The 26,335-nt window shown below is 38.2% G+C and overlaps 1 protein-coding gene across 3 annotated transcripts in view; it reads left to right on the forward strand.

Moving 5' to 3' along the window:
• Nucleotides 1-6,202: 6,202 nt before the first annotated feature.
• Nucleotides 6,203-26,335, forward strand: part of LOC119489657 (microphthalmia-associated transcription factor-like) — a 38,057-nt gene continuing 17,924 nt past the window's right edge. Inside the window, exons 1-2 of one of the 3 annotated variants that reach the window (XM_037772388.1) lie at nt 6,203-6,545; nt 23,402-23,642. In XM_037772388.1, coding sequence (XP_037628316.1) covers nt 6,442-6,545; nt 23,402-23,642 — 345 coding nt within the window. In that variant the 5' untranslated portion in view covers nt 6,203-6,441. The remainder of the gene's footprint in view (nt 6,546-23,401; nt 23,643-26,335) is intronic. The other 2 variants (XM_037772390.1, XM_037772389.1) reach the window with 2 other exon arrangements.

Genomic DNA, 26,335 nt, shown 5'->3' on the forward strand with positions numbered 1-26,335 from the left:
TATTCCATCTCTGCTAATAGGTCCAAATGTTACACACTGTCCCTTTAAGAGGGGCCTAGAAATAAATTACATTGCATGTATTTCTTTTTTTAAATTACTATTTAACAGTTAAAGGGTACAGTACTATAATTATTATAACAAGGTAGGAACAATGTGGGGTAACACTGATATTGAAGTGAAATTATTAATGTTATCTTTCTTTTTCAAAATAATATGTTTACTAAATTACTTTGGGAAATTGCATGTTAAATTTCTCTTTTATAGGTAAATTTCTGGGTTTTTTTAATGATCAAATACCTGACTGGAAATTACATTACATTAAAGTATATTTTGTAAAGTTTGTCTGTTGTTCTTTTTAGCTGAGTTTAAGTGCAGTATAGTTTATCTCCTTTTCATGACGCAGCTGTTGTGAAAAGGACCCTGTTTGTACCTTGTAACTATTCAATATGTACTGGGTAATTAAAGTACTTACAGTGTATTATCGTTCTATATCCCCCTGAATGCACATTTGTTACCCTCGTGTGTTTTATTGCATTAGTCTGTGGTGAGGTAGCGTAATGTGACCTCTCCTCACCTGCCTTGTTCAATAACTGTGGGTACCTCCAGAAAATAATCATGTTTTACTGCATCCCTGTAGTATGTTAACACATTTCTTTTAAATATGTATCGTACTGTTTCTGTCTTTTAGTAAATGTGACTAAAGGGGATTCCCGACAATCAAGCTAACAGGTTTTTATGTATGTTTTAGTCTGCTTGGATGCACTATTTGCACAAGGACTTTTTTTTCCTTACTTACATTGACCCGCGGCTATAAAACAGGATGTAAGAGGTAAAACAAACGTGAGCTACTGAGAAGGTTTATTTAACTGACAAAACACAGGAAATGGTAACCATTGACAGTTCACACATCATTTTTATCACAATGTGTATAACCATCAACACTAGCTTCAAGAAATGACTATTCTCTGTTGAACACTGGCACTGTGATGTATGCCCCTGACTCTGAGGTTTGTTTTCAGCATATGTAATAGTCAAAAACCACTGCCATATTTAAAAAGGACTTTACAGCTTTAACCTAAGTTGACCTACATTGAAATATGGGTCAAAGTCAACATTCAGCAGAAGAAAGTTTACATGTTGTTCAATAGGAAAAACTGATTATTCTGTCATTTTTTTTTTTAAATGTCCCTGTTTGCTTCATGTTGTGCAGAAGATATATACCGTATATGCTGAGCAAATTTACAATAAAACCAGTTTGGTTGCTGTTATTAAGTTATGTCACTTTACACATCAGATAACATCTTTGACACGTCCAATTCGAAAGACACAATACTGTTGAACCAGACTACTGGTGTGTGTTTCACATGTGATATTCATTTCAGCTCAGGAGTGACGGTGCCTCTGAAATATTCATCACCGTCTTTATTCTTTATTCTTTACTCCGCTGGTAAATTCCCAAAGACGCAAAGCACAGCGGCCTTGTTAAAGTCCCCAAAACATAATTCTGTTACACAAGTAAATATTGAGATAGTATATATGATGGATACTCTGACAATCAGCACCTAACAATTCAAATAAATGATAAAGGAGCTGTATTGCTACAGTACGTCCTCACAGTCTCTACAGTAAATGCTGTCAGCAGAGCAGAGCGAGGCTTCCCCACCCCCCCTTTTGGATTTCTGACATCAGACATGAATAAGTATCTCATTAAGATCCCCCAAAACCATCTGTCCATTGAGTCGCCTCCTTACAGGAAAATCTTCCCATAAACAAAAGAGTAGGATTCCCTCGTTACCCTCATTAGGAATTTAATTATATCATCAATGGCAAGCTGGACTTTTAATAAATGCAGGGAATACATCCAAGACAGTGCTTTTGTTGTTGTAACTGGCATGTAAAACTCTCACCAGATCCTGTACATGTTATAGTACAAGCTTAAGTCAGAAGGAACGTATGCATTTAACACTGTTGGTTGCTCTTCATTTGTATGCCAAGTTAGTTTGAATCTGCAGGATATTGTATATTTTCATCATTTTGCAAAAAAAAATGCAAAATGTGCTGTGTGTGATGTGTGGATGTATTTTTATGCATAATTTCACTGTGTGTAATTACTTTTCAGTCCCCATTTAAGTATAGTCAAATGTTGCCTGGCAAATGCTTTATGCAAACGCAACCACACCCATAACAACAATAGAAACTGAAGGAGCTGAACAACAACATAACTATCTGTGGTCGCATACAGAAATACTTTGAATAAGAGTGCTGCCAATGTTATGTACAAAAAGTCTAAAAACATTTGCAATGAGTGGAAAATAATCTCATGTACGTGATCAGAGAGTTTTGGAAAGTTGGACGCGTCACTATCAGCAAATACGGTGCGACATGTGGGATCAACATTTTGAAATAGTTATAAGAAGCATAGAGGAATTTCCTTACAATACAAAAGTATCATTAGCTTGCATAGATCATTTTAAATAATGTGTATTATATATTTAAACTTTCCCAAGAGAAAAGAACTTAAAATGCAAGTGAAACACTGCAGTTGTATGGACCAATTCATTTTCTATCATAGTCTTTATTTGTTATCCGTACTGGCTGTTGGCTCTGCTTCCTGGCCGTTTTTCAGTTTCCCTTCCAGGACAAACAGATCAGTAGATGACAGTCAACATGAAACTTCACTTATATCCTGGAGCACACGGACACCTTTGGCTCCAGGATCTTGTTTTGACTGCAACAAACAGGAAGAGCTCTTTGTCTGATGATTGGCTGACGGCTGTCTCCCATGAACACAAAAAAGGTAAAGAGAACTGTCTTGTCTCACACCTTTCTCTGATGTTGTTAGCCTAAATTTCAGGTCATGCTCTGTCTCATTAGCCGGCAGTGTTTGCACTGGCTGCGGCAGCTTATTAAATCTGCACAACAGTGTGTAAACGATGATGTAATAATCTTGCTTGTAATTACATCCGTGTGTTCAGTCATCTCATGGCACACGGCCAGTATGTATGCATTTATGTATGTCAGTATATCAGTCTCCACCACTGCATTTGTGTGCTACAGCCTTCATGCACATGTTGTAATGGTAGAATGTGTGATGTGGACGCAGGAGGGAGAGGTTTTGAAATGATTGCACACAATAAGGGGCTTAATCAGTTATCACATACTGTATGTAACCTGTTGAATTTCTGGGGTTTGATATAACCCTGATTGTACGTTTTGTCTGTCAAAGGTAATCAGTCCCTGGTTCAGAATATGTCAGTTTTGCTATAATGCTATAATCTAATCCAATTTGGGTCAATATAGCAGCGACACAATACGTTATCTCATTATTCAAAGTTAGGAAACCACTGGGTCACCAATCAATCCTAAAACAGTGTGCTGTTTTGATCCAGTTTTAGTGATAGTTTTTTTAATATTACTGTTTTCTTATTTACCCAAACTACAATTTGGTTATTTTGACCCTGTGTTAGACACAACAAGCTCAGATTTGACCTTAAAACAGATTTATTGTTAGTTGAACAAAACAGTGTGAACATGACATTCCAAACTGCAAAGGATATATCTTATTAACACTTATTACACAACTTTGTTGAATACTCGACTCTGATAAGTCAATCACGGCTTTCTACGGTCTGTTATTTCATTATAGCAGGCCGTTGCTATGTATAACAGGCCGTTGCTATGGGCGCAGTTATGATCTCGGACTCTGGAGGACCATTTTTGTGTCAAATTATTGATTTCTTAAGTAAGTAGCCGTGTAATAAGCTAGCTGTGTACATTATCCCTTACTTAGTGGTGCTATACGGTTCAACAATCCCACTGCTCAGTTTGTATTGCGGTTTTTGTGTCACGGTTTTGGTTCAGTTTGCTTTGCACATTAAGGAGAAGAAAAACAACCATTTCCAATGTGTATGAACTCCAAAATATATAAATAGATAGATATAGTAATGAATGATATTTCTACATTATATGAAGCCATAAGACTAATTTTATACATGAAATAAGGCAGGCTACTTATTGGTTTCCTCTTCAATGTCTCCAGCACCTCGTCAGATAATTAGCAGGCCTGTATTTAATAGTGGTGCAACGGTTCATTAAGCCCACAGCTCGGTTTGTACGGTCATTGAATGGCTCGTTTTTTTATGGTTCAGTTTTGCATCACTGTTTTTTTTTTAAAATTATTTAAGGTTAAAGGAATACATACACATACATGTAAAGGGACATACAGACAGCAGCAGCAACATATATAAACAAACAAAAAAACATAAAAAAGGAAAAGAAAAAATAGTACTACCCGTTGTAATAGTGCAGTGTCAAGAGATAAGTTCATATTAATATACATACATATTCATATTCATACAACCAACCTCATATATAGATACATATACATACAGTATATACATATGTCTATTTCTAAACACGCGTTCATATAAATATCCACTTAGATACATTCGCTTACAGAATTATTTATTCCATTCAGCTGAAAAAAAAGGACATATTTACATCCCTTTAGTTGACCTTTATTGACATTATTTATATATTAATTTTGTTTAACTCCAATCTTCACCCTGACTCAAAGTATCCCATCCCTCCCATTTTGCATCACTATTAACAATCGGTGACAAATAGTAATATGTAAGTTTAAAAAGAACTAGAGTAGATAATAACACACCAAACCATATTTTAGCTAGAACACTAACATGTGGGTCAAAACAGCCCATAGTCATAGGGTTGAAACCCAGAATGATATTCTTATAAGTTTCAACCACATCATGCTTCAAAAGACCGAACAATTTGAACCGAAGTATTAAATATTTATACACTATACCCACTTGAGGAATTACAAAGGGCATTGTAGTCTACAAACTCTGGGGGCCTCCCTCAGCTGGAGGCCTTTTGTAATCAGCGCTGCCATTCACCCACCAACAACACAAGAATAATATGTGTTGTCTCGTCTATTGTGCGTCTGGCTCTCTTTGACTGAACGTGAAGCCCTGCAGGTCCTGCATCACATCTCCTGTTCTGACTGTAACTCAGTTTGCTTTCAATATAGGACTCTGTATTTGCTCATTTTCCCTGTCACAAAACCTCTGGCAAATTCTGTTTCCTATTCTAGATATGACTGTCTTCATCTATGATCGTGTCATTTAAGGTGTTTTTTAAGTCTGTGCTTTCCATGCAGAAGCACATTTGCATGATATTTTGCATAAGTAAAAAGCAGACTCAAACCAGTTCAGCAGGGTGAGGCGAATGCAAATATTGAAGTTGAATTTCCATTTTGTAATAGAAAGTGCCCCCCCAGTGAGCCCACAACACTGGTCTTCTCCAGCTATATACTGCCACCACGTGGTAGATCATAGGAGAGGAGATCAGTGAGGAGACCAAACTTGGTGAGCAGAGAGAGGCAGGAGTGAGGAGCTGCGCGAGGAGACGAGCAGCAAAGTCAGGTCAGTCTGTCTGCACAGGAAACGGAGGGGAAACATGAGGGTCGACAGAGTCTCCAGGTTTGTTGTGATTTGGGTGTAATACCTGCATAATTGAGCTGATGATAAGAGAAATGCAAGATCCAGGCTATATTTTATTAACAATGGAATGATGATTGTGTGTTGTTTTGGTTGCAAAAGTGGACATTTGTTGTTGTTTTTAATCAGAATAGATGCAGCGGCGAACTGCAATCTGTTTTTTTTTCTATTAAGAGAAATCTATTGAGCATGACATCATCATCAGTGGCTGATTCATACTTTGGGTGTGTAGTGCTTTTTCAAGGTCACTCTATACATATGCTGGGAGTTTGGTCCCTTGAGCATAAAAAAATATATAATAATTGACCATTTATGGATGTTGTCCTCTCATGCAAATGTGCTTTAATTCCCTCCATTTGTTTGTGAAATTGCCCAGGGATATAATGGAGGATAATTCACCTTAATTCAGATTGTATACGTTTTTGATATCAATATTTAAAAAAAATATGTAGCCTATTTATTACAGTGCAGTCAGGTGTTATGTGAGGTTATTGTCTGTAAAAGGTATAGGCTAATAAAGTGTCATCAACCTCTTTTTTCTAACAAACATTTTTTTAGATTTAATACATAAAATAAAAAAAAACAGCTGTTCACTTTTATTAATAGTTATCACTGAAGGAAATTAAACTTTATGACGCTCGAGTTTCACAGTGCAGAGCAAATAAAGGCTGCAGCCAATGAGAACCATGCTGACATTGACAGCCCAGGTGCATCCTGGGAGTCGTAGTCCGTTCTCCGCCTGCAGCCCGTTAGCAGCGCTGTGTCCTCCGCCCTAGAGGAACTACACAGCTCCGGGTCCTGGACACAGAGGCGGCTCACAGCGTTGACAGCGGTTGGTACTGAGGCGAAGTACGAGCACAAATATCGTCCGTCTGCTGCTGGGTTTTGTTTTTTTTTACCAAAAAGTTGCACATCTGCAAGTATGCAGTCCGAGTCGGGAATAGTTCCTGACTTCGAGGTCGGAGAGGAGTTTCAAGAGGAGCCGAAAACATATTACGAGTTGAAGAGTCAACCCTTGAAAAACAGGTCAGTTGTTTTAGTAGCTGAGGACAGTTATTTCCCACAGCCGGAGCGCTTTTGGTGTTGAGGTGATAATTAGGCTGCAGACTTGAGGAGCATGTATGAGGCTTTTCTGCACAGATGTTACTGGAGCTGCTGGTGCTGAGCTCTCTGTACTGGGATCCAACTTGCCTGTCATTCCTTCTGGTTATCCTCCTCCTCCTCCTCCTGCTGCTGCTGCTGCTGCTGGCATGATGGTTATGCAACACTTGGGTGTTGTCTTGTCAACATGAACTTCAAATATTAGCTTGTAGAGGAGCAGACAGGTCACTTTGATGCCATACACTCTGGTGTGCTGCTAAAGCTGATGGATTCTCCTAAAAAATACTTTTTATAGGCTATCTCTGTGCATGGAAAAAATGCAATCTGCAGGATAGCAATAACTGGTTTGATTAGTCAAACAATATTGTGTGGTTGAATACCTAAAATCCATCTACAGTGGAATATATAATATATGCTTCTTGTAGTGGAGCTTTTCCTGAAATACACTGCAAAAAAACTAGTTGATAGCTGGTTAGAGCTCTAATAGTGGAAACAGACAATCTTCAATCTTTTGAATCAAATGTTGGCCTATCTCTGCATTTATATTAATTATTATAGTATTACAGATGAAAACAAACCTAGAATACATTTTACAAACAGTTAAGGTGTCTGTGGACATTATAGGCTATCTCTGTGTGGCAATGTGCATAGAAAAAAAAATGCAATATGCAGGATAGCAATCAATCAATCAACATTTATTTGTATAGACCTTTACAATAACCAAAAGGTACCCAAAGTGCTTTACATCAATATCAAGAAATAACAGGAATAAAAACATAACATATCATAAAATCATAAAAAGGTACATAAAAAGCATAGGAAAAATGTCACAGCGCTACTGGGTATTAAAAGCCAATCTAAATAAAAAAGTTTGAGCTTAGATTTAAAAAGCACTAGGTCAGTGACAGTGCGTATATCTGGGGGTAACTTGTTCCATAGTTTAGGAGCAGCGACAGCAAAAGCGCGATCACCCCACAGGTTGGTTTGATTAGTCAAACAATATTGTGTGGTTGAATACTTAAAATCCATCTACAGTGGAATACATATATACATATATATTTATATGTTTATTGTAGTGGAGCTTTTCCTGAAATACACTGCAAAAAATGCAGTTAATATCAACTAGTTGATAGCTGGTTAGAGCTCTAATAGTGTAAACAGACAATCTTCAATCTTTTGAATCAAATGTTGGCCTATCTGTGCATTTATATTAATTATCATAGTATTACAGATGAAACAAACCTAGAATAAATGTTGCAAACATGAAGGTGTCTGAGGACATGAACTCACACACTGACTTATCAGAAAGCTATTTTCAGCTTTGACATGTCGAGGCCTCTCCTAACAGTCAGCACTGAGCTGAGTCAGGTCTATGTGGTCTGATTTGACCTTTCACCCTTTCCTCTGGAAGTACTGTGTGTTGTCTGATATGTCTGTTTGATGTCACATAGGCTATCAGTGCAGTCGTAATCTGTCCCGGGATCTTTGGAATTCACTGGAGGAACAGTTTGACATTTTGGGGAGATACGCTTATTTGCTTCCTTGCAGAGAGTTATTAGAAGAAGATTGATACCGCTCTTTTGTCTGTCTGTTGAATGTGAAGCTGGAGACAAGACTCCCATAAAAACCCCAACATATAATTTTAACACTTCAGTTTTTGTACAAATTAAACAAACAAGATATAATGTGTTAATTAGAGAGCTTTAGGGCTGTCATAAAGAGGATTTATGCTATGCTAGCCAATTAGACTGTTGTCAGGCTATTAAATAGGCGTTATCAGTTGCTATAAGCCCTATTGATGTGGGTCAATACTGTAGGGGCCAGCTACACCCACCAGTAGGTCTTATCATTCAGTCACATGGTAGATCCCCGTAAGAAGGTATAAAAGAACACGACAGCCACAAAACACAGGGTTTTCACCCAGCAGACCGGAGTTTGCATCCTGTGTGAAACCAACAATATATAGTTGTCTTTGTGTTCGTAGTTATTTTAACCCAAAACACTGTTTTTCCCTAAACTTAACTAAGTATTTTTTGTTGCCTAAACCTAAAGAAGTTGTAGTTTTGTTGCCTAAACCTAAAGAAGTTGTTTTTTTTTTTGCCTAAACCTAAAGAAGTTGTATTTTTTTTTGCCTAAACCTAAAGAAGTTGTAGTTTTTTTTGCCTAAACCTAAAGAAGTTGTAGTTTTATTGCCTAAAACCAAAGAAGTTGTAGTCTTTTTGTCTAAACCTAAAGAAGTTGTAGTTTTGTTGCCTAAACCTAAAGAAGTTGTAGTCTTTTTGTCTAAACCTAAAGAAGTTGTAGTTTTGTTGTCTAAACCTAAAGAAGTTGTATTATTTTTGTCTAAACCTAAAGAAGCCCTTTTGTTTGTGTTCTAAACGTAACATTTCATGCAGTTTTATAGTGTGTTGGAAGTTTCACTTTCACTTTTACAACGTAGTAGGCGTAGTAGGCCCCTAATGACCCACATCTATGGTGCTTATAGTGACTGATAACACCTATTTAATGGCCTGATAACAGTCGAGTTGGGGGGCTAAGCTAACTAGCTGTAGCTTCATATTAAATGGACAGACCTGAGTGATATCAATTTTTTCATCTAACTATGTGTAAGAAAGCGGAAAAAAGTATTACCCAAAATGTCAAACTGTTTCTTTAGGGAAAAGAGTATAAACTTAGTCAATGCTCTCCTTACTAGCTGGCAGAGACCTGTAATATACGCTCATCATGTAATGGATGCATTGTGACCTCAGTTGGTGCTAAATATAGATAAATACCGGAATATTTTTGAGTTATTGACTAACAAAGTATAACCAGGTTTATTTTTAGTTATGATGAAAAAATATGACCCCCTATGCTGGGTGTTTTTAATACATTATGCAACACTTTTCAGCTGTGATGCTGAGAGCTGGGAAGTTGCGAAACTCAACACTTTGCCTCTGCGATGCCGATGACGGCGACGATGACGACAATACATCTATTAACAGAATGGTGTCTCATTATCTGTATTTTGTGTCCACGCGTCTCCGTTATGTCGTTCAGCGGTAGTAATACATGGCTTCATTGTCAGGGCGAGACATACAGAAGACAGTACGCCTCTGTGTTCAGACAGACAGAGCTCTTATTGCAGACGTTTGCTTAGACTCCGGTTATTTTTTCCCCCTCTGGGCATTTTGTTGCAGATTGGAAGTTTATCTCCTTTTTCTTTAAATTCAACCAAAACACCAGTTCAGGGAGGAAAAAAGAAAGCTGTCATCTTGCACAGTCCTAACCTTTAACCCACTTCTGCATTTTTTAAACTAATTTCTTCATTAGTGAAATGTCATTATACTGTTACACTGAATCTGAGCTGTGTTGTGTTGCTGCTGGCAGAGCAGCAGAGCCAGTCAGTCTCTCTGTATAAGTGAAGTATCACAGATTATTTCATGTCGTGCCATTTACTTTGGAATATATGAAGTTGTTTTGTTTCGATTGAAGGTATCCCACTTCCTCTTCCCATCACATGAGGATGATGCTTCACAAAAATAGTCACGATGACTGTGTCGATGTGGGACTTTGTTGCGCAAAACGGATATAATTATAGTTTGATTGATTATTGAGGTGTGTGATGTCTCGTCATGTCTACTCCCATGCTGTTTCTAAGTATAAAATATGAAGTGTGACAAAATGTCATTTTAGCTTTTTGAAGATATTCATTTATCAGTGTGACAGAGCGCTCAGACGACGTGCCAGACATTATGAGCCAAACATAGACGCGAGACAGAAACTCGTCTTCTATGCAGTGTAAATAAGCTGTGTAAATTTAGCAGGGGATGTGTTATATCTGAAACTGGGAGTCGGGGGATCATTATGTGCAGGCTTACTTGGCATGCAAAGTGAAATTGAGGCTGAAAGTCTTAGGCTCTCTATAGCAATGTGGCAAATTAAGACAGAAGCTGGATATTTTTTAAAATGGTCATAATTCAGATATTATCTCAGAGTTTTTGCATCAGCAGCATCAAAAAGAGATTCTTTACTATGCTGAACTTGCCTATTTCTTACTTACTTACTTCACACGAGGCCAAACCTTTGAAGTGTAATATTGTTTAACCGCGCCGGTGCCCTCGGCCGACTTAACTTTTCCAGAGGCTGTAGCTGGCTCAGTTTTAGAACTAGAGTGAAGATACTGGAATCATAAATAGATAAATAACGCTCCAAAGTTATGCTAATTTTGGTGAGGAATAACAGGCATGGCCATTTTCAAAAGGGTCCCATGACCTCTGACCTCAAGATATGTGAATAAAAATGGGTTCTATTGGTACCCACGAGTCTTCCATTTACAGACATGCCCACTTATGATAATCACATGCAGTTTGGGGCAAAAACCATGTGGTTTCTTTAATGCAGTATAAATGTGTTATTTTCGCCTATATTCGAAAATGGTGAATTTTAATATTTTTGCATACTGGGGTCCTTAAACAGTCTTGGAATTACATGAATTCGGTATCACTGTAAAGCTGAGACTCTTGTGGATCCAATGAGCCCAACTGTATTCATGTTTGAAGATGTAAGTCCCCATAGTAGCCATTTCATATAGTGAGACTATTTTCTGAAACTTGACCTCACTGTATAAAATGACCTGTGGTGACCTCTAGGATAATCACAGCCTCATGGAACTTTACAACCACAAACTACAGACTTAGGGCATTCAGAGGAGGTATGGCTTTCCTAGGTAGATTGACAATAAGGGGGTTTCTGAGCAGTTTCCAGTGCTTGCCATCCAATCGCCAAAAAATGCACTTCTTGTAGAAATCTCCAAATGTCAGAAGTTTTTGATACCAAATCACAGCATGACTTTTTCTATGGTGTCCCTCAAAGTCTTGGTGTCTTAATGTGGTATTTTGGAGGGATTAGTGATCATTTTTATTAATTCTCAAGTGGTAAAAAATGTTTAAATTTAGCACCAAATCTGTGTAACAAATGGTTTCAACCCCAAAATTGCTGCAACAACTTATGAGGCATAATAGAGCATGGGAATGACCATCATATACTTCTATCATAATATTCTACGCTCTTATAGACTTTCAACATTTTTTTAAATGAATGAATGAATGAATGAATTATTTTTTATTTAGGATTTATGACTAGAACAACTTGACACACAGTGCTGAGCTGCATCTCAAATTAATCTTCAGGTTCCCAGCTTACAGATGGTGTACACCACTTCTATGTGACATCTACTGCTGACTTGCTATCTCCCCTTATAGACACCCTGTACCCCCCTAAAAAAAGACAAAAACGGGTCTATGAAAAAGAGGAGGAGAGTGGAAAAGGTTAATACCGTATAAACACAATGACCCGTGCAATAGCTTTGCCTAAAAATATTCAGTTTGAAATATAACAAAATTCGGATTTAAGTTGGGAAATATTTGATCAAAGAATAGACCAACAAGACTGATAATGTCATCAAACATTCATTGACAACTTTATGTACTTGACAGGTTGCTATAGATGAAAATCAGTCAGTATGCCGAGAGCATTGAGGTTAAATACTCATATTTCAATATGGCTGCCTTGGTAGAAGACGTATCACTTAATACTAAAATATTGCAATATGACATACATGGTTATTGCACCTTTATAGTAGGCTGCAGTTTGTCTATAAACGTGTGTCAAGATTTGTTTGTGAAATTGGCAATAGAAAAATAATGACATTTAAATCTGCCTGTGTCAGAAAGCTGAGTCAGAGCTGGAGGGCTATGAAAGTCAGCGTTGGGAACGGCCTGTTCCCATGGGGGAGTCCCAGACAGAGATGCCTGAGGGTGAAGGGTTTCATCCATGATCTAAGAGAGACAGGTGTTGCTTCATGAGTATTAATAATAGCAATATGTGATCTTTGTCAGCCTCTGTTGGTGACCATTAGGGACTGCAACAACACTGAAAACACTTCCTAGGTCACATCCTGCCTGATGCTAAATATTGTAGAGCTATTGTAGAACTATTATTTTCTGAAGTGGTTCGTCTGCAGAATGATTTAATGAAATTGGTCTGAAAAATAGTGATAAATGACGAGCAAAATATCCCAGAGATCCAATGCGACGTTTTCAAATTGCTTGTTTTGGCCAACCCATAAGCCCAAAGACACTCAAAAGCAGAAAATACCCACATTTGAGAAGCTGAGACCATCAATCAATCGTTTTAGCTCTAAAATGATGTGACTATGAGTACAATGACCCATTGCTTTCTGCGAGCTTCTGTGAGAGCCTGCAGCCTTGCACGTCCACCACTGCTCAGCATTTGAAAAATAAAGATATCAGTCAACAACTCTCTAACAATCAGCTGAAGTTTTAAACCTACTTACATTTATAATTTGAGAGCTACTAGTGTGATCTATTTATTAAGATCTGGTCCAATGAGGGAATTTAAAGAGTTTGGGTGAATTTTGAAGGAAGAACATACTTTACATTTTTGTTTTTTTGACATTTTGGTTGGACTATGCAGACTCTATGAGGAGGATTTTTTTTTAGTTGGACTAACCTTTGTGGCAATTACAAAAGAATCAAACTTACCAGACGTAGAACTAGGAATAAGTAGTCCGGCCTAGAGTTGATCTCCAGTCCTCACGTCTCACAGAATCCCTTTTTTCTTCACATGGATAAATGTGAATAAATAAATAAAGAGCTGAATGTGTTTTCCCATCTCCCTTGTTGGCAGCCATGGATCTCACATAACTCCTCTGTCTACCTCCAAAAGCATGTTTCCTTCTCCGTGCCCCGAAACAATTCACTTCCCTTTGTTCTCCCAGCCACGCCCCCTCACACCTGTGATCAACAGACCACCTGACCAGAGTCAGCCACAGGAAACTATACATGGCAAACAAGTAAAAGCATGAATGACAAGGATAGTTTAACCTTACCAGGGCTTTTAGTATTAAACCATCTAATTTATATACTCTTCCCCTCACAGTTGTGGTGGTCACAACTCTAAAAAACTCTTTCAGACGCACTTTAGTCATTTTCACAAAAGGTCAAGAAAAGTCACAATCAGTTACATGTGTTTTTTTCATGGTTATTGTGTGTGAAAAATGGGGGCTTAAGCGCATTTTTCAGATGTGAACTGTTTCCTTTACAATGTGAGAATGTGTTGGTTGTCTGTTATTGTCACATTCAAGGAAAATCAAGGAAAACTCAGCCTTAAGATTTTCCGGAAAAAGCTGCTTTGTTGTGTTTGTACAACGTCTTTATTTGAATGAACCTGAAAACCTTATGGGAAGTGTATGAATTGTCCTTGGATGCTCTGTTTTATCCGTACTGAAGCACAGAGGGATGAGATGGGAGTATAGGAGCAAGCAAAGGGCCGTCCTGCTGGAAAGGGAATTATGAAGCAGGGCACATAATGTAATTACAGAAATAAGACCCGGCAAGTTCAAGTTATCCCAACCGCTCCTGGATTCCTGGAAAGGACCTGATTATCTCTTTGGATGTTTTTAACAGCTCACCCTGCTTTGTTTTGCTCTTTACCAGAGGGGCAGGTTGAGCTACTTCTCTTAGAGGAATTTAGACTTTCTCAAACTGATTTTATGCTGGGTTGGACATATCTACATTTAAAGATGTCACCTTAGGTTCTAGGAAATTGTGACCATTTTCTGACATTTTATACTAATAATTGAGAAAATAATTGGCAGATTAATCAGTGATGAAAATAATCATAAAGTGCTGCCATACTTGCATCACGCACTTTTGTGTCGTGTGATTATATGCCTAGTACATATGACATCAAACAGATATGGACATATCTACATTTAGATGTGTTAAGCAATAGGATTTATTATTGTGAATCTCTTAATTATAGGACTTTGTATCTATATCCTTTATACTTCATACAGATAAATAATTGTCACAAAAAAACCCACCTAATTATAGATTTGTCCATGTCTGTTTGATATTATTATGAACTGCACAGTAAATTGCACTAAACAATAACGTGTTGTGCAAATATGCATGGCTTCAACTGACAATAATAATATTTCATTGATTAATGTGCCAATTATTTTCTTGAGTAATTGTTTAAAATGTTGGACATTTTGTGAAAAATGTGCATTACCATTTCCTAAAGCCCAGAGTGATGTCTAAAAAATGGGTTAAAAACCCAAATATACTCAATTTATTAGCACTTAAGATACATTTCTATAATTTTTTGCTTGAAATACGATTTTCTGTCAGTGAATTAATTCATTGATGGACAAATTATCTCAACTCTAGATGCAAGGCTCTATTGGTTTGGCCTGTCAGCTGCAGGATGCACATGTTTTATCGTTTGACACTATGCTGCGTTGGTTTATTTGGTGATGTTGACTGTGTGAAACTGTGTATTTAACTAGTCCCACTTACTATATGTAAATACAGAGCTTGTACTCAGAGTAGTTTGCTCGGTTCAACTATTGTACCTTGCTGTAGTTGTTTGTGCTGTTATTTTCTTCCCTCTCTCTCACCTCCCCCTGGCTGCAAAGCCTACATAATTGACGGTTTAGACTTGACACCTGCATACAGATGCTTCCCATTATCACTGATTTGCTTGCTAGTATCTCCTGGGGGGTGATGCCAGCTGCAGCATGCGGGGGTGTTGTGATCAGCAGGGGAGTGCGAGCGGATCAATGTGCTGTCATGTAGGGTCGTAATCACCGAGCTGTGTTCCAGCTGAGAGGTTGTGTAGTGTAGTCAGCCGGGAGGGCCTGATCTACTCTGCACCTGCAGTCTGGTACAGACGAGCAAAAGAAGACTCGATCATCACTGGCAGCTTGTTGCAGGACGGTGCTTTAGCAGTGTGCCATTTCTTGGCTATAGTCTAACATGAGATTAGTTTGTCCTTTCTCATTGTTCTTACGCTGCACTCCCTTCATAGCTATGTGATATTCACTAGTCATTGTGTATTGCCACTTTTTTCCCCCCCACAGTACACAATTACAGAATGATAGTGAGAGAAATTGCACTGAGCTAAGAGATGAAAGAGCAGCCCCCTGGTGGGAGAGCAGTTAAGGGCTTAAATGACGTTTAATGTCTGGATTTCAGTGGTTGTGTTTTATATAATTTGGGGTATGATTTTCTGAGATATAATTTATAAACCTAATTTGAAGATATTTGAATCAATCACAGTGTGCTGTTTTTATACCGTTATATTTATACGTTGTATATCACCATGTATTATGCTAAAAGTAAGCATGCGTGTGTGTAAGTGAGCTTCTCACACTCAAATCCTCACATTTGAGAGGCTGGAACCAGCAAATGTTTGGCTTGTTTTGCTTAAAAAATGACTAAGCAGTAAATCAATTATCAAAATAGTTGCAGAACTTTGATTTTCAAATTCATGAAACGACTAATTGTTGCAGCTCCACTGGACACAAGATGTCTCATACTTCTCTGAAAAGTCCATCCCCAGTCAGTGTATGTATACTGGAGGCTTCAAGTTTCCACCAAAATAGTTTTGAATTTTCATTGTTTTATTTTTTATTTTATTTTAGTTTTGACTTTTCAAGTTCAGTTCAGTTTTCAGAGCGTGTCTGATAGTTTTAGTTTACTTTCAGTTTTTCAGAAAGGATTAGTTTTAGTTTTTATGTATTTAGTTAATTCATGCCATCTCCTTTTTTTAGGTAGTGAATATCTTATAGCTAAAAAAAACTAAAACTGAAATGAATTTACGTTCATTTTAATTTTATTTTCAATAGTTCTTAACCAGGAAATATAATTTTAATTTAGTTTTAGTTTTTTTCTTAAAGGATTTTGTTTTTATTTAGTTTCAGTTTATTAAAAATATTTTTCACTGCTTATTTTTATTTTAGTTTTAGTTTTAGTTTACTAAAATAACCCTGGTTTCCACTAAATAGTTGAGATGGCACAAATCATGCATGCACGTAGATTAAGGTGAGCACAGAGAAACTTTCCCCCTTCCGCAGATAAGTGTAAAAACAGCCCTCTAGCATCAACATCTGCACAAACATCATTCTGCACAGTGAAGCAAAACACATTTTTGAGAGGAGCTGAACTTTAAGCTAATTTAAAAACAATTGTATTATCTGAGAAATGCATCACAAAGGTGAAAACAGCGCTGAAAAACTTGACATTTTGGATACATGCAGTGGCTAAAAGTTGTCTGCAGGCCGTCCACTGAACGGTGACGACACATGTCTCCAAATGAAACAGTATCTGTGTGGTTTTCAAGCAGCGTGTTGATGGGCAGTGTGTTTCCAGTGGGAGCATGCCTTGTCCTCTGCTGTTGCACTGGACGGGGCTGGTCCTCTGACTGGGACTCTGTGTGGCGATTGGAGATTTCAGGCCGGGCCCCGGAGCCTCCCCCCTCTGACACACTTTCAGCGCTGCGCCACCAGCATGACTTTCATTGCTCTCCAAGGGCGGGTGGTGCACCTTCAGGAAAAAACAAACAAATATGGAGGCCGTAGGAGTGCAAGTGTACAGACCCTGCTCATTTGACCGTTTGTGAGTATGGTGCCTCGGCATGCTGGCGTGTGTTAAGGCAGGATTTTGGAGTGTTTTGGTGTGTGTACAATGCTATTATGTACACATGAAGGACATGCACAGAGCTATGTGTGGGAAGTATATACAATCACAGCTTCAGCACGGTTCTCCTTGTGTGTTTTGTGTCAAATAGTTTGGGCTTAAACTGGTTCTGGTTAATAGTCAACATCATAATTAGTTGTTTGTCAAACAAGCATAGACTTGATTAAAGTTGGTTATTGATTTTTAATACCTATAATGATTTTGTGCGACAAATAATACTCACCCTTTTTGAGTGCCCACAAAAGGAGTTTGAAGTTGTTTGTAACCAGTGGGCTACCACCGGGTCTGAGAAGTGAAGCCAATGTTGAAGTGCCTTAAACTTGCATTCTTTCTAATAGCCAGCAGGGGGCGACTCCTCTGGTTGCAAAAAGAAGTCTGATTTTATAGAAGTCTATGAGAAAATGACCCTACTTCTCTCTTGATTTATTACCTCAGTAAACATTGTAAACATGAGTTTATGATCTCAATCACTAGTTTCAAGTCTTCTTCAATACAGCATGATGTTCATTTAGTAAATTATGGTCTAATTTAAAGTAAAATACACCATAAAGCAGGGTATGATTTAGGGCTACTTTCTGATTGACAGGTTCGCTACCACGGTGTTGTCCGGTCTGGGAGTTGTCCATGTTTTTGTGTCTTAGGCCCCGATCTCACTGAGACCCATCGCTCGCAAAACCATTGTTTTCTTGTGGTACGGCACGCCTGGCATGCACTCTTTTCTTGCGCCGCTTTTTCTAGTGGTTTTTAGATGGGAATAAAAGTTAAAATATTCTCAACTTTTCAACGCTCCGCACCGCTCGTCAATGTCACACTTGATCCAGGCAGCCAATCAAATCAAGCAAGAGGCGGGCTTTACTACTTTACAACTTCCGTCCTCTTGTTTTGACTTGTGGGAATTCCTTAACAGCTAGCTAGCTAGCTAGATAGCTGTTGGACTGTAGTAGAGTTGCTTAGTATGTGAGAGGGAAGGGGGAATTCATACCTCATGTCGTGATAGTTTCACTGCTGTCTTTGAGAGAAAGAGAGCGCACATTTCTGTTATTCACATTTGATAGCCAGGTTAATGAGCTGTTTAACCCGACTCCTTTGGCCAAGGGGTGTTTTTGAGGCGACACGTCTCTGTCTGATCGAGGCCTTGCAGTGTTCGGTCATACTTAGCTTCACCCCCTCATGTCACTTCTGGTTGCAAGAAACCAAGATGGCGACAGCCAAAATGCCAAACTCAAGGCTTCAAAACAGCAGTCCACAAACCATTGGGTGACGTCATGGTGACTACGTCCACTTCTTATATACAGTATACGTTTGTAACAGTAAAGTTCTTAATATAATGCCATTAGTTTTTAGATAAGGATGCTGTTATGCCATTATTGTTTATTAGGCAGAGCTATTAGCTCCAGCACTAACTACAGTAATATCATCAGCAGTATTAGTGGTGCAGTGTGTCTGTTCTGCACATTAGTTTTCCTTTAACAGCTCAGTGTTTTGACTCTGATCACACCTCTGTCGCTGCACTGAATATTGTCGCTTGCCATCTCTTCTCTCTTGATGCAGAGTTACTTAATTTCCCTGTTTGCTGTTTGTCATTAAAACCTGTATCAAAGACGCATCAGCTCTGACTGTTTGACCAATGATGGAGGATGATGGAGTAGCATAGTGAGCAGAATCAGAGGAATCATGAGTTGGGTGGGTGGGGCTCTTCAGCACTGTACAGCCATTGTTTTTTTGTTGTTTTTTTTCCCTTTGAGATACACACAAACATGAGAGGAAGTGCACACACACACACACACACACACACACACACACACACACACAGACACACACAAGAGTGAAAATGTTAAAAAGGACAAAAGAGCTTTTTATGTGTTCAGTGTTTGGCAAAAAAAGCCACCAAACAGTCGAAATGAAGAAACAGAAAGAGAGAAAAGTGGAGCTTTGCTTTGTAGAGAGGATTTCTGGTCATTCATGCTCACACACAAACACACACAAACACACACAAACACACACAAGTCAATCTGATAATCAGGAATGTATTAAAGAAAATCATGAGGTGGCTACAACTCTCAATAGATCTCCTCTATTTGGAAACAGGTTGGGATTGAATTCCAGTAATCATCCAAGTGTAGCTAAACTATTCAGACCTTTGATGGGGCTGATATTGTAAACTTTGTGATATTTAACCTGACTGGTTCGTTGACATGGCTGATTTTATCGGCTGATATTAGCTTATCACAGATATATTGATATTGATGTACAGTATGTGCTGGCTGATAACAACAAGAAATAAGAAAATTCAGAAAAAACAAAGATTAGAAAACAGTGTCGCCATTTTTGTCCACCAGAGAGTGCTGATAAATTGATATTATAACTGTAAAATCATGTCCCGCTCAGTACATGCTACACCATACTATGAAATACTGTACAGATATACATAGTGGCCACACGATGAGTCCTAATAACTTTGGTGATCCCCTCACTTTTTCTCTAGCGCCACCAGATCATGCTTTGGTCTATGACCAACTACATCCAAAGCTAACAATATTCCCCTTAGATGTACTTTTTGTTTAGTGACAATTAGTAAATGTTAGCATGCTACCATGCTAAACTAAAATGGGGAAGGTGGTAAACATTACAACTGCTAAACATGTTGGTGCTGGTGTTAGCATTGAGCTGTGCATTATTTCACATACAGTATGTTTTAAGCTTTAATTACGGTAAATATCAGAGTTTGCCTTAAAAAAAAATCTTGTGTCTGTTGGGTTAATGTCACGATATCTGCCTTCCAAAGCCTCACAACACTGTCATTTACTCCCTTTAAAATGTCCACTTTATTATTTATAATTATTATATTATCATTCCAAAGTCAAGGTGAGGGGAAATGTGTGAAATGACAGGTCAGGGCGCAGCTAGTAAGAACGCTCTCTTGGATTTGTTTACGTAGCTCAATTTAAATGTAGTGGATAAAACGGATGTGTGTTATATTTGCAATATACATAATTTTGCGCAGCAGTGTGGGAATCTGTATAGTCTGATTTTAAAGAGACGTTGGGGTCCATGTGGTGAAAGACAGCAGTTGTGTGTCTGTGGAGACAGAAACTGGTGTATCATCTCTTGTGCCTGGAAGCACTACTACACTTTCAGGTTGTTGTTTAGGTGACGGAGAAGTTGTTTTCGCTCAGATTGCCTAAGGGTAATCAGATGAGTCAATAACAAAACTATTAAAACTCAAACTGTATCAGGCATAGCCTGTCAGTGAAGTGTGTAAACATTACATTTTTATATTTTTACTACACTTTTATCCACCTTGATAAAAATAAACTTCCTCATGTTCAAACAGAGGACAGACAGATTGTTAGCGGCGGCTACTACTCAAAGACACTCTGTGGAGTTTTATCGTAAACAAACAAAAGTTGTGTTTACATTGAGTGTTTCTCACCAGAGCACATTGTGTGTATCTTTGAGGTCTAACAGGCATGTTGGATGTATTTCCTTCCTCATAAAACATTTGCAAAGCCAATATTTTTGAATATTTGAAATTGTGCAGTGTTTGTATACATGTATGCTGACTTGCAGTCTTCTTCTTCTTCACTGTTTTTGTTGGTGCATTATCGCCGGCAACTCCTCATCAGCAGAATAGCGCGAAACCAAAGACGAGGATGTTAATCGCGATGCCCGCATGCTTGAGCGACACAAACAAAACGATGACCAACTTGTAGAAACTCCATAGGGCACCTTTAAGTAAAAATACACAAATATTGGCATCAAAATATATTCAAAGTAAAAGTACCTATTATTTCAGAATAATATATATTATATCATTGGATTATAATTATTGATGCATTAATGTGTAAGCATCACTTTAATGTGGCAGCTGCCTATTTTAACTAATTTATATACTGCTTGAAAACCTAATTTATATTCTGTAATAATACATCATAATTTATTTGTTGCTTGTATTTGTATAAATAAAAAGTTTAAAAAAAAAAAAATAAAATAGAAAGTTTAATCAGAATCTGCAAAGTAGTTGTCAGATAAATGTAGTGGAGTAAAAACTACTTTATTTTCCTCACAATTGTAATGAAGAAGTATAAAGTATGAAATGGAAATACTCCAGTAAAGTACCTCACTGTACTTGTCCTTTGTTACATTTGACATTACAAGACACTATTTAAGACGTAATATGGTAAAGATCATAAAGCTGATCAGCATATATTTAATATTTTTAATGTCATCTGTATTTCAAAATTTTAGATTTTGAAAGAAATTGACTTTTTTTCTCAGTTTATTCTAACTAGATATGAGCAGGAGAAAGAAATGAAACTACTGTTTTCTTGAAATTCAACCACTCAAACAGTGAAGCAGATTAAAGAACGAAAAATCAAAGGTCTGGAATGGAAATTAACAAATAAAGCTGTTTTAACATTAGATACAGTGACTATTTTTAGTGGATGAAAGGAAACACAATCAGCCAAAGTCACACAGACAAATGAATTATTATGCATATAAACACTGATTCTATGTACTGGGTGAAGTACAAAGAAACCTGACCAAAAACAAGTTTGAGATCCAAACTGCTACAGTACTTTCAGAGTCGTTGTTCTGCTGTAATTCAGCCATTAAATCTACTTATTAATTGATTTATCCAGGATCAATAATCTGTTTATCAACATCAGCATTATCTATGTTAAAGTCCTTGGTGTAATCTTGTAGATAATGATCTGATAATGTGGCTTCATCATGTTATACCTTAGTTTACAGTATTATTGCTCTTGTGCAGGGTTCAGTGGGTGTGGTATCAGACAATGAGATTATATGCAGCGCTGGGGGGAGAATTATGGTATGTTGAGGGCTCAACACCCAGTGAATACGCTGCAGACCGAAGCTGTGTTTGACTCCGCTGGCTAATTAGTGCGATTACTGCACAGCTGGATTGGCCAGACGTTTTACTGAGTTTTGTCAAAAGGATCACTCACTCGATGAAGGCTTCGTCCCGACCACTTCTGCTTCAGCAGAGTCGCTCTATTTTAGGAGCGCAGGGCTCTGTCTGGGGAGTCGCCGTCTAAATTTAAGAGAGTGGGAAAACTGAAGCAACCTTTTTATGAGAAGAACTGTTCCTCTTTTCTGCTGAGTTTAATTCTGCTAATATAAAGTGTGTTCAGCTGGATGCTTGTTGCTCTCCAAAATCATCCGAATCAGACGGTTCAGCTGTTTGAAATTTGACGCTAAAGTGGTTTAATTTGTAGTATTTGTCTTTCTAAGAAATACTGGGCTGCAACTAATTAATTTAATTCACCAATTATTTTCTTAATTTTCTATGAAATGTCAAAAGACATTTTAAAAAATACAGATCACAATGTCCTAGGCTCAAAGCTACGTCTTCAAATTGCTGGTTTGGTCCGACCAACAGTCCAAAACCCCAAAAAACAATTAATTTACTTTCATAACTAACAAAGAAAAGCTATAAAAATCCTTACATTTGAGAAGCTGGAACCTACAAATGTTTGACATTTGTGCTTTAAAAATGACTAGAAGATTATATAAATAGTTGCGGATCAATTAAGAGTTGCAACGATTAAACGATTAGTTGTCAACTTTTAAATTGATCGCCAACTATTTTGATAATCGATTAATCGGTTTGAGTAATTTTTTAAGGAAAAAAAAATAAATTCTCTGATTCCAGCTTCATAAATGTGAATATTTTCTGGTTTCTTTACTCCTTTATCACGGTAACCTGAATATCTTTGAGTTGTTGACAAAACAAGACATTTGAGGACGTCATCTCGGGCTTTGGGAAACACTGATCGACATTTTTCACCATATTCTGACTTTTTATAGACCAAACAACTAATCGATTATTCAAGAAAATAATCGTCAGATTAATCAACAATGAAAATAATCGTTAGTTGCAGCCCTAGATTAATTTTCTTTTCAAATTAATGGACTAGTTGTTGCAGCTCTACAGTTAAGATGTTTCTTTTGATCATTGCCCCTTCAGTCATCTTCATATTAACCTTTTATTCCATCTACTTTCCCTTCATCTTCTTCTATCGTTCCTGCTCTCTAATCTTCCTCCTCTCTCGTCTCTTTTGCTTGACCTCTCCCTCCCTGTCTGACCTCTCTCTACCCTCTCTCTGTTATCACTCTCTGTCTTTTCGCCTCTCTTCACCTTTCTCTCGCTATCTTCACATCTCTCGCCGTCTCTGCTCATTCATCTGGTATCTTTTCTTCCCCGTGCAGCAGCCCGACGGGCCAGCACGGCTCCTCCAAGCCCCCGCTGAGCTCCTCGGCCATGACATCACGCATCCTGCTGCGGCAGCAGCTGATGCGGGAGCAGCTTCAGGAGCAGGAGCGGCGGGAACAGCAGAGACAACAGGCCTCCCAGTACCCACAAACCACAGCGGCCCAGACCCCTGCCATCAATGTCAGCGTCCCAGCCAGTTTACAGCCGACTTCCCAGGTGCCAATGGAGGTGCTCAAGGTAAAACCTTTGTTCTAGTTTGTCATGGTAGGGGAATAATATACTTTATATATGGCAACATGTACGATTAGCAGGCTGTCAAACAGTGTACATATAAAGTTTCCACCTCTGGAATTAGAGGACGCATGTGTCATGGTTGCAGTCTGAACAGTCCAGGCAGCGCCGCTGTATTTATAGATTTTATTGACTCGTGTGTGTGTGGACAGTCAGGCAATCGTGGTTTTACTATGAGTGTGTAAAAAAAAACAAAAAAAAAACACAGGAGTGAGTGAAGTGTGTTAAAATGCGTATATGGGGATTATCTTTCCTGAGAGAATTCCTCTTTAATGCATGCTGTGCTTCCAGCCATTTGGATTTAGCCATCTTTAATCCTATTTGCTCAGCTAGATTCACATCTTTTCATAGCTTTGATTCCCTGGCAGTCCGAGGGACAGGAGACCGTGGAGATTTTCTGTAAGAGTAGAGACTGTTTTGTTTGAGGGATCATTTTAACGAGGCAGTTTGGTAAGTTTGTCTTCTCTTAGAGTTAAGTCTTTTTTTTAAATATCAATAGAAATGTGTTTGGCTGTGTTGTGTGGCGGCGAACATGTGTATGAGAATTTATGTGTTATTTCTATTTTGTGGTCACTTCCTTACTTTTTTTATCTCGCACATTTTTCTTTAATTTAAGCGATTGATAGGATTTAAAACTTGGTGTGTGATTGTGATTTGGAAAGATTTGCACAATACAAAGATTTTAAGGATTTTTTTTTTTGTGTTTCTGACAAAACAGTTTAGTGAGTCGCTTCAATTTCAGTTTTGTGTTTGTACTTTTTTGAAGTATTTGGTGATTGTGAAGGTGATGGAAATGTTTGTGGAGTTTATCATGAGGACATATGCATACCTGTGTACTCTATGTATTTGCTTTTCCATGTGTTTTAGACTTCCCATATCTCTAAGAAAGACACAAATTAAGCTTTGGTTTTGTGAGAGAATTACATGTGTTGTTCCACTACATTGATTTTTTAAGGGCTGTGCTATTATAGATGAAAATATTGTGACACTTTAGGGAAATCTTTGCACAAATATATAGTTGTGTTTGTGCATTTGACTTTCCAAGATGATGATATAACGACTTAAACTCATAAGCAGTTGTTTATACCCCTCGATGGAAAAGAGGAGCTTTAATTATCATCAAAGGTTTAATTGTATAACCTCACATTAGGTGTTGTATAAAGTACTGCTAGGGGCCATTGAGTAATCACTGTTGAACTAAATCCATCCACAACACAGCCAGAGATTTCATGGTTACTTGCTCAGCCACACTTTCATCACCCTGGATGTGTGTGGCATGAGCCAGCAGCGACGGACAAATACAGTGTATCCATTGAAAAACACGCAGCATAAACATTACTTACTCCCCATAATCTGCAGGAGCTCTTTGAGAGGTTTAGGGCACCCCCCCACCCCCCGAACCCTCGCCCCGCGTACAATACATCAAGTTAGAGTAATTTCTCCGCTTTGGCGAGAGCTTACAGACATTCTTCATTGACTGAAGTCGTCAAATGAAAAGGCCGTTCCAGCTTGGCGCTGTTGAGCTGGGTTAACCTACTCCCCTGTCTGTGGGTAGATTAGCAGAGTCCACAAAAAGCTCAGGGGTACCAGGCAGAGCTGCTGGACCTCAAAAAGTGCAAACATTAAGCTCAGATGAGTTTATCTAAAGACTGATTGGACCCTTAATTAACCAAGTGACCTCTGACCCCCAGGGGACTAAGTAAGGGATCAGTTTAGGGATCAAGACAAAGGCGAGCACAGCCTTACCACACACCGAACGCTAATTCAGCAAAGAATGCTCGTAATTAGCCTTCATTCCTTGGCATATTTAAGAGAAGAAAAAAAAAAACACTGCTTTGAAATGTATGTAGGATAACTTCCTAAAAGGGTTAAAAAATGATTTCTTTTTCAAAGGATTTATGGTGCCATGAAAAGAACAAAGTATTCTTCAACCCTGTACAAAATGTACGTTTCTTTTGGATTATAAAATCGGTGCAGCTCGTGACCAGTACGCATCAGAAAGTTTGCAAAAGATGCCACACAGTGTCTCATTTCGGTTGATTTGTGAGCTAATGCAACAGGACATTTGACAGAAAATGCACATTTTGTAATCTTAAAGGACCAGTGTGCAACAATTAGGGGATCTATTGGCAAAATGTAATATTAACAGGTAGGTTTTCTTTAGTGTATAATCACCTGATAGGAACCGTTGTGTTTTTGTTACCTTAGAATGAGCCGTTTACACCGATCAGCCATAATATTAAGACCACTGAGTGAATATCATTGATCATCTTGTTACAATGCTACCTGGCAGTTGGTGGGATATATTAGGCAGTAAGTGAACATTTTGAACTTTGAACTTTGTGTTGGAAGCAGAAAAAATGGTCAAGCGTAAGGATTGTGATGTGAAATAGTGATGGCTAAACGACTGGGTCAGAGCATCTCCAAAACTGCAGCTCTTGTTGGATGTTCCCGGTCTGCAATGGTCAGGACCTACCAAAAGTGGTCCAAGGAAGGAAAACCGGGGAACCGGCGACAGGGTCAGACCCGAGGCTCATTGATGCACGTGGGGAGCGAAGGCTGGCCCGTGTTGTCCGATCCAATAGAAGAGCTACTGTAGCTGAAATTGCTGAAAAAGTTAATGCTGGTTCTGATAGAAA

The sequence above is a fragment of the Sebastes umbrosus genome, chromosome 6, assembly GCF_015220745.1.
Source record: "Sebastes umbrosus isolate fSebUmb1 chromosome 6, fSebUmb1.pri, whole genome shotgun sequence".
NCBI classification, from domain to species: Eukaryota; Metazoa; Chordata; class Actinopteri; order Perciformes; family Sebastidae; genus Sebastes; species Sebastes umbrosus.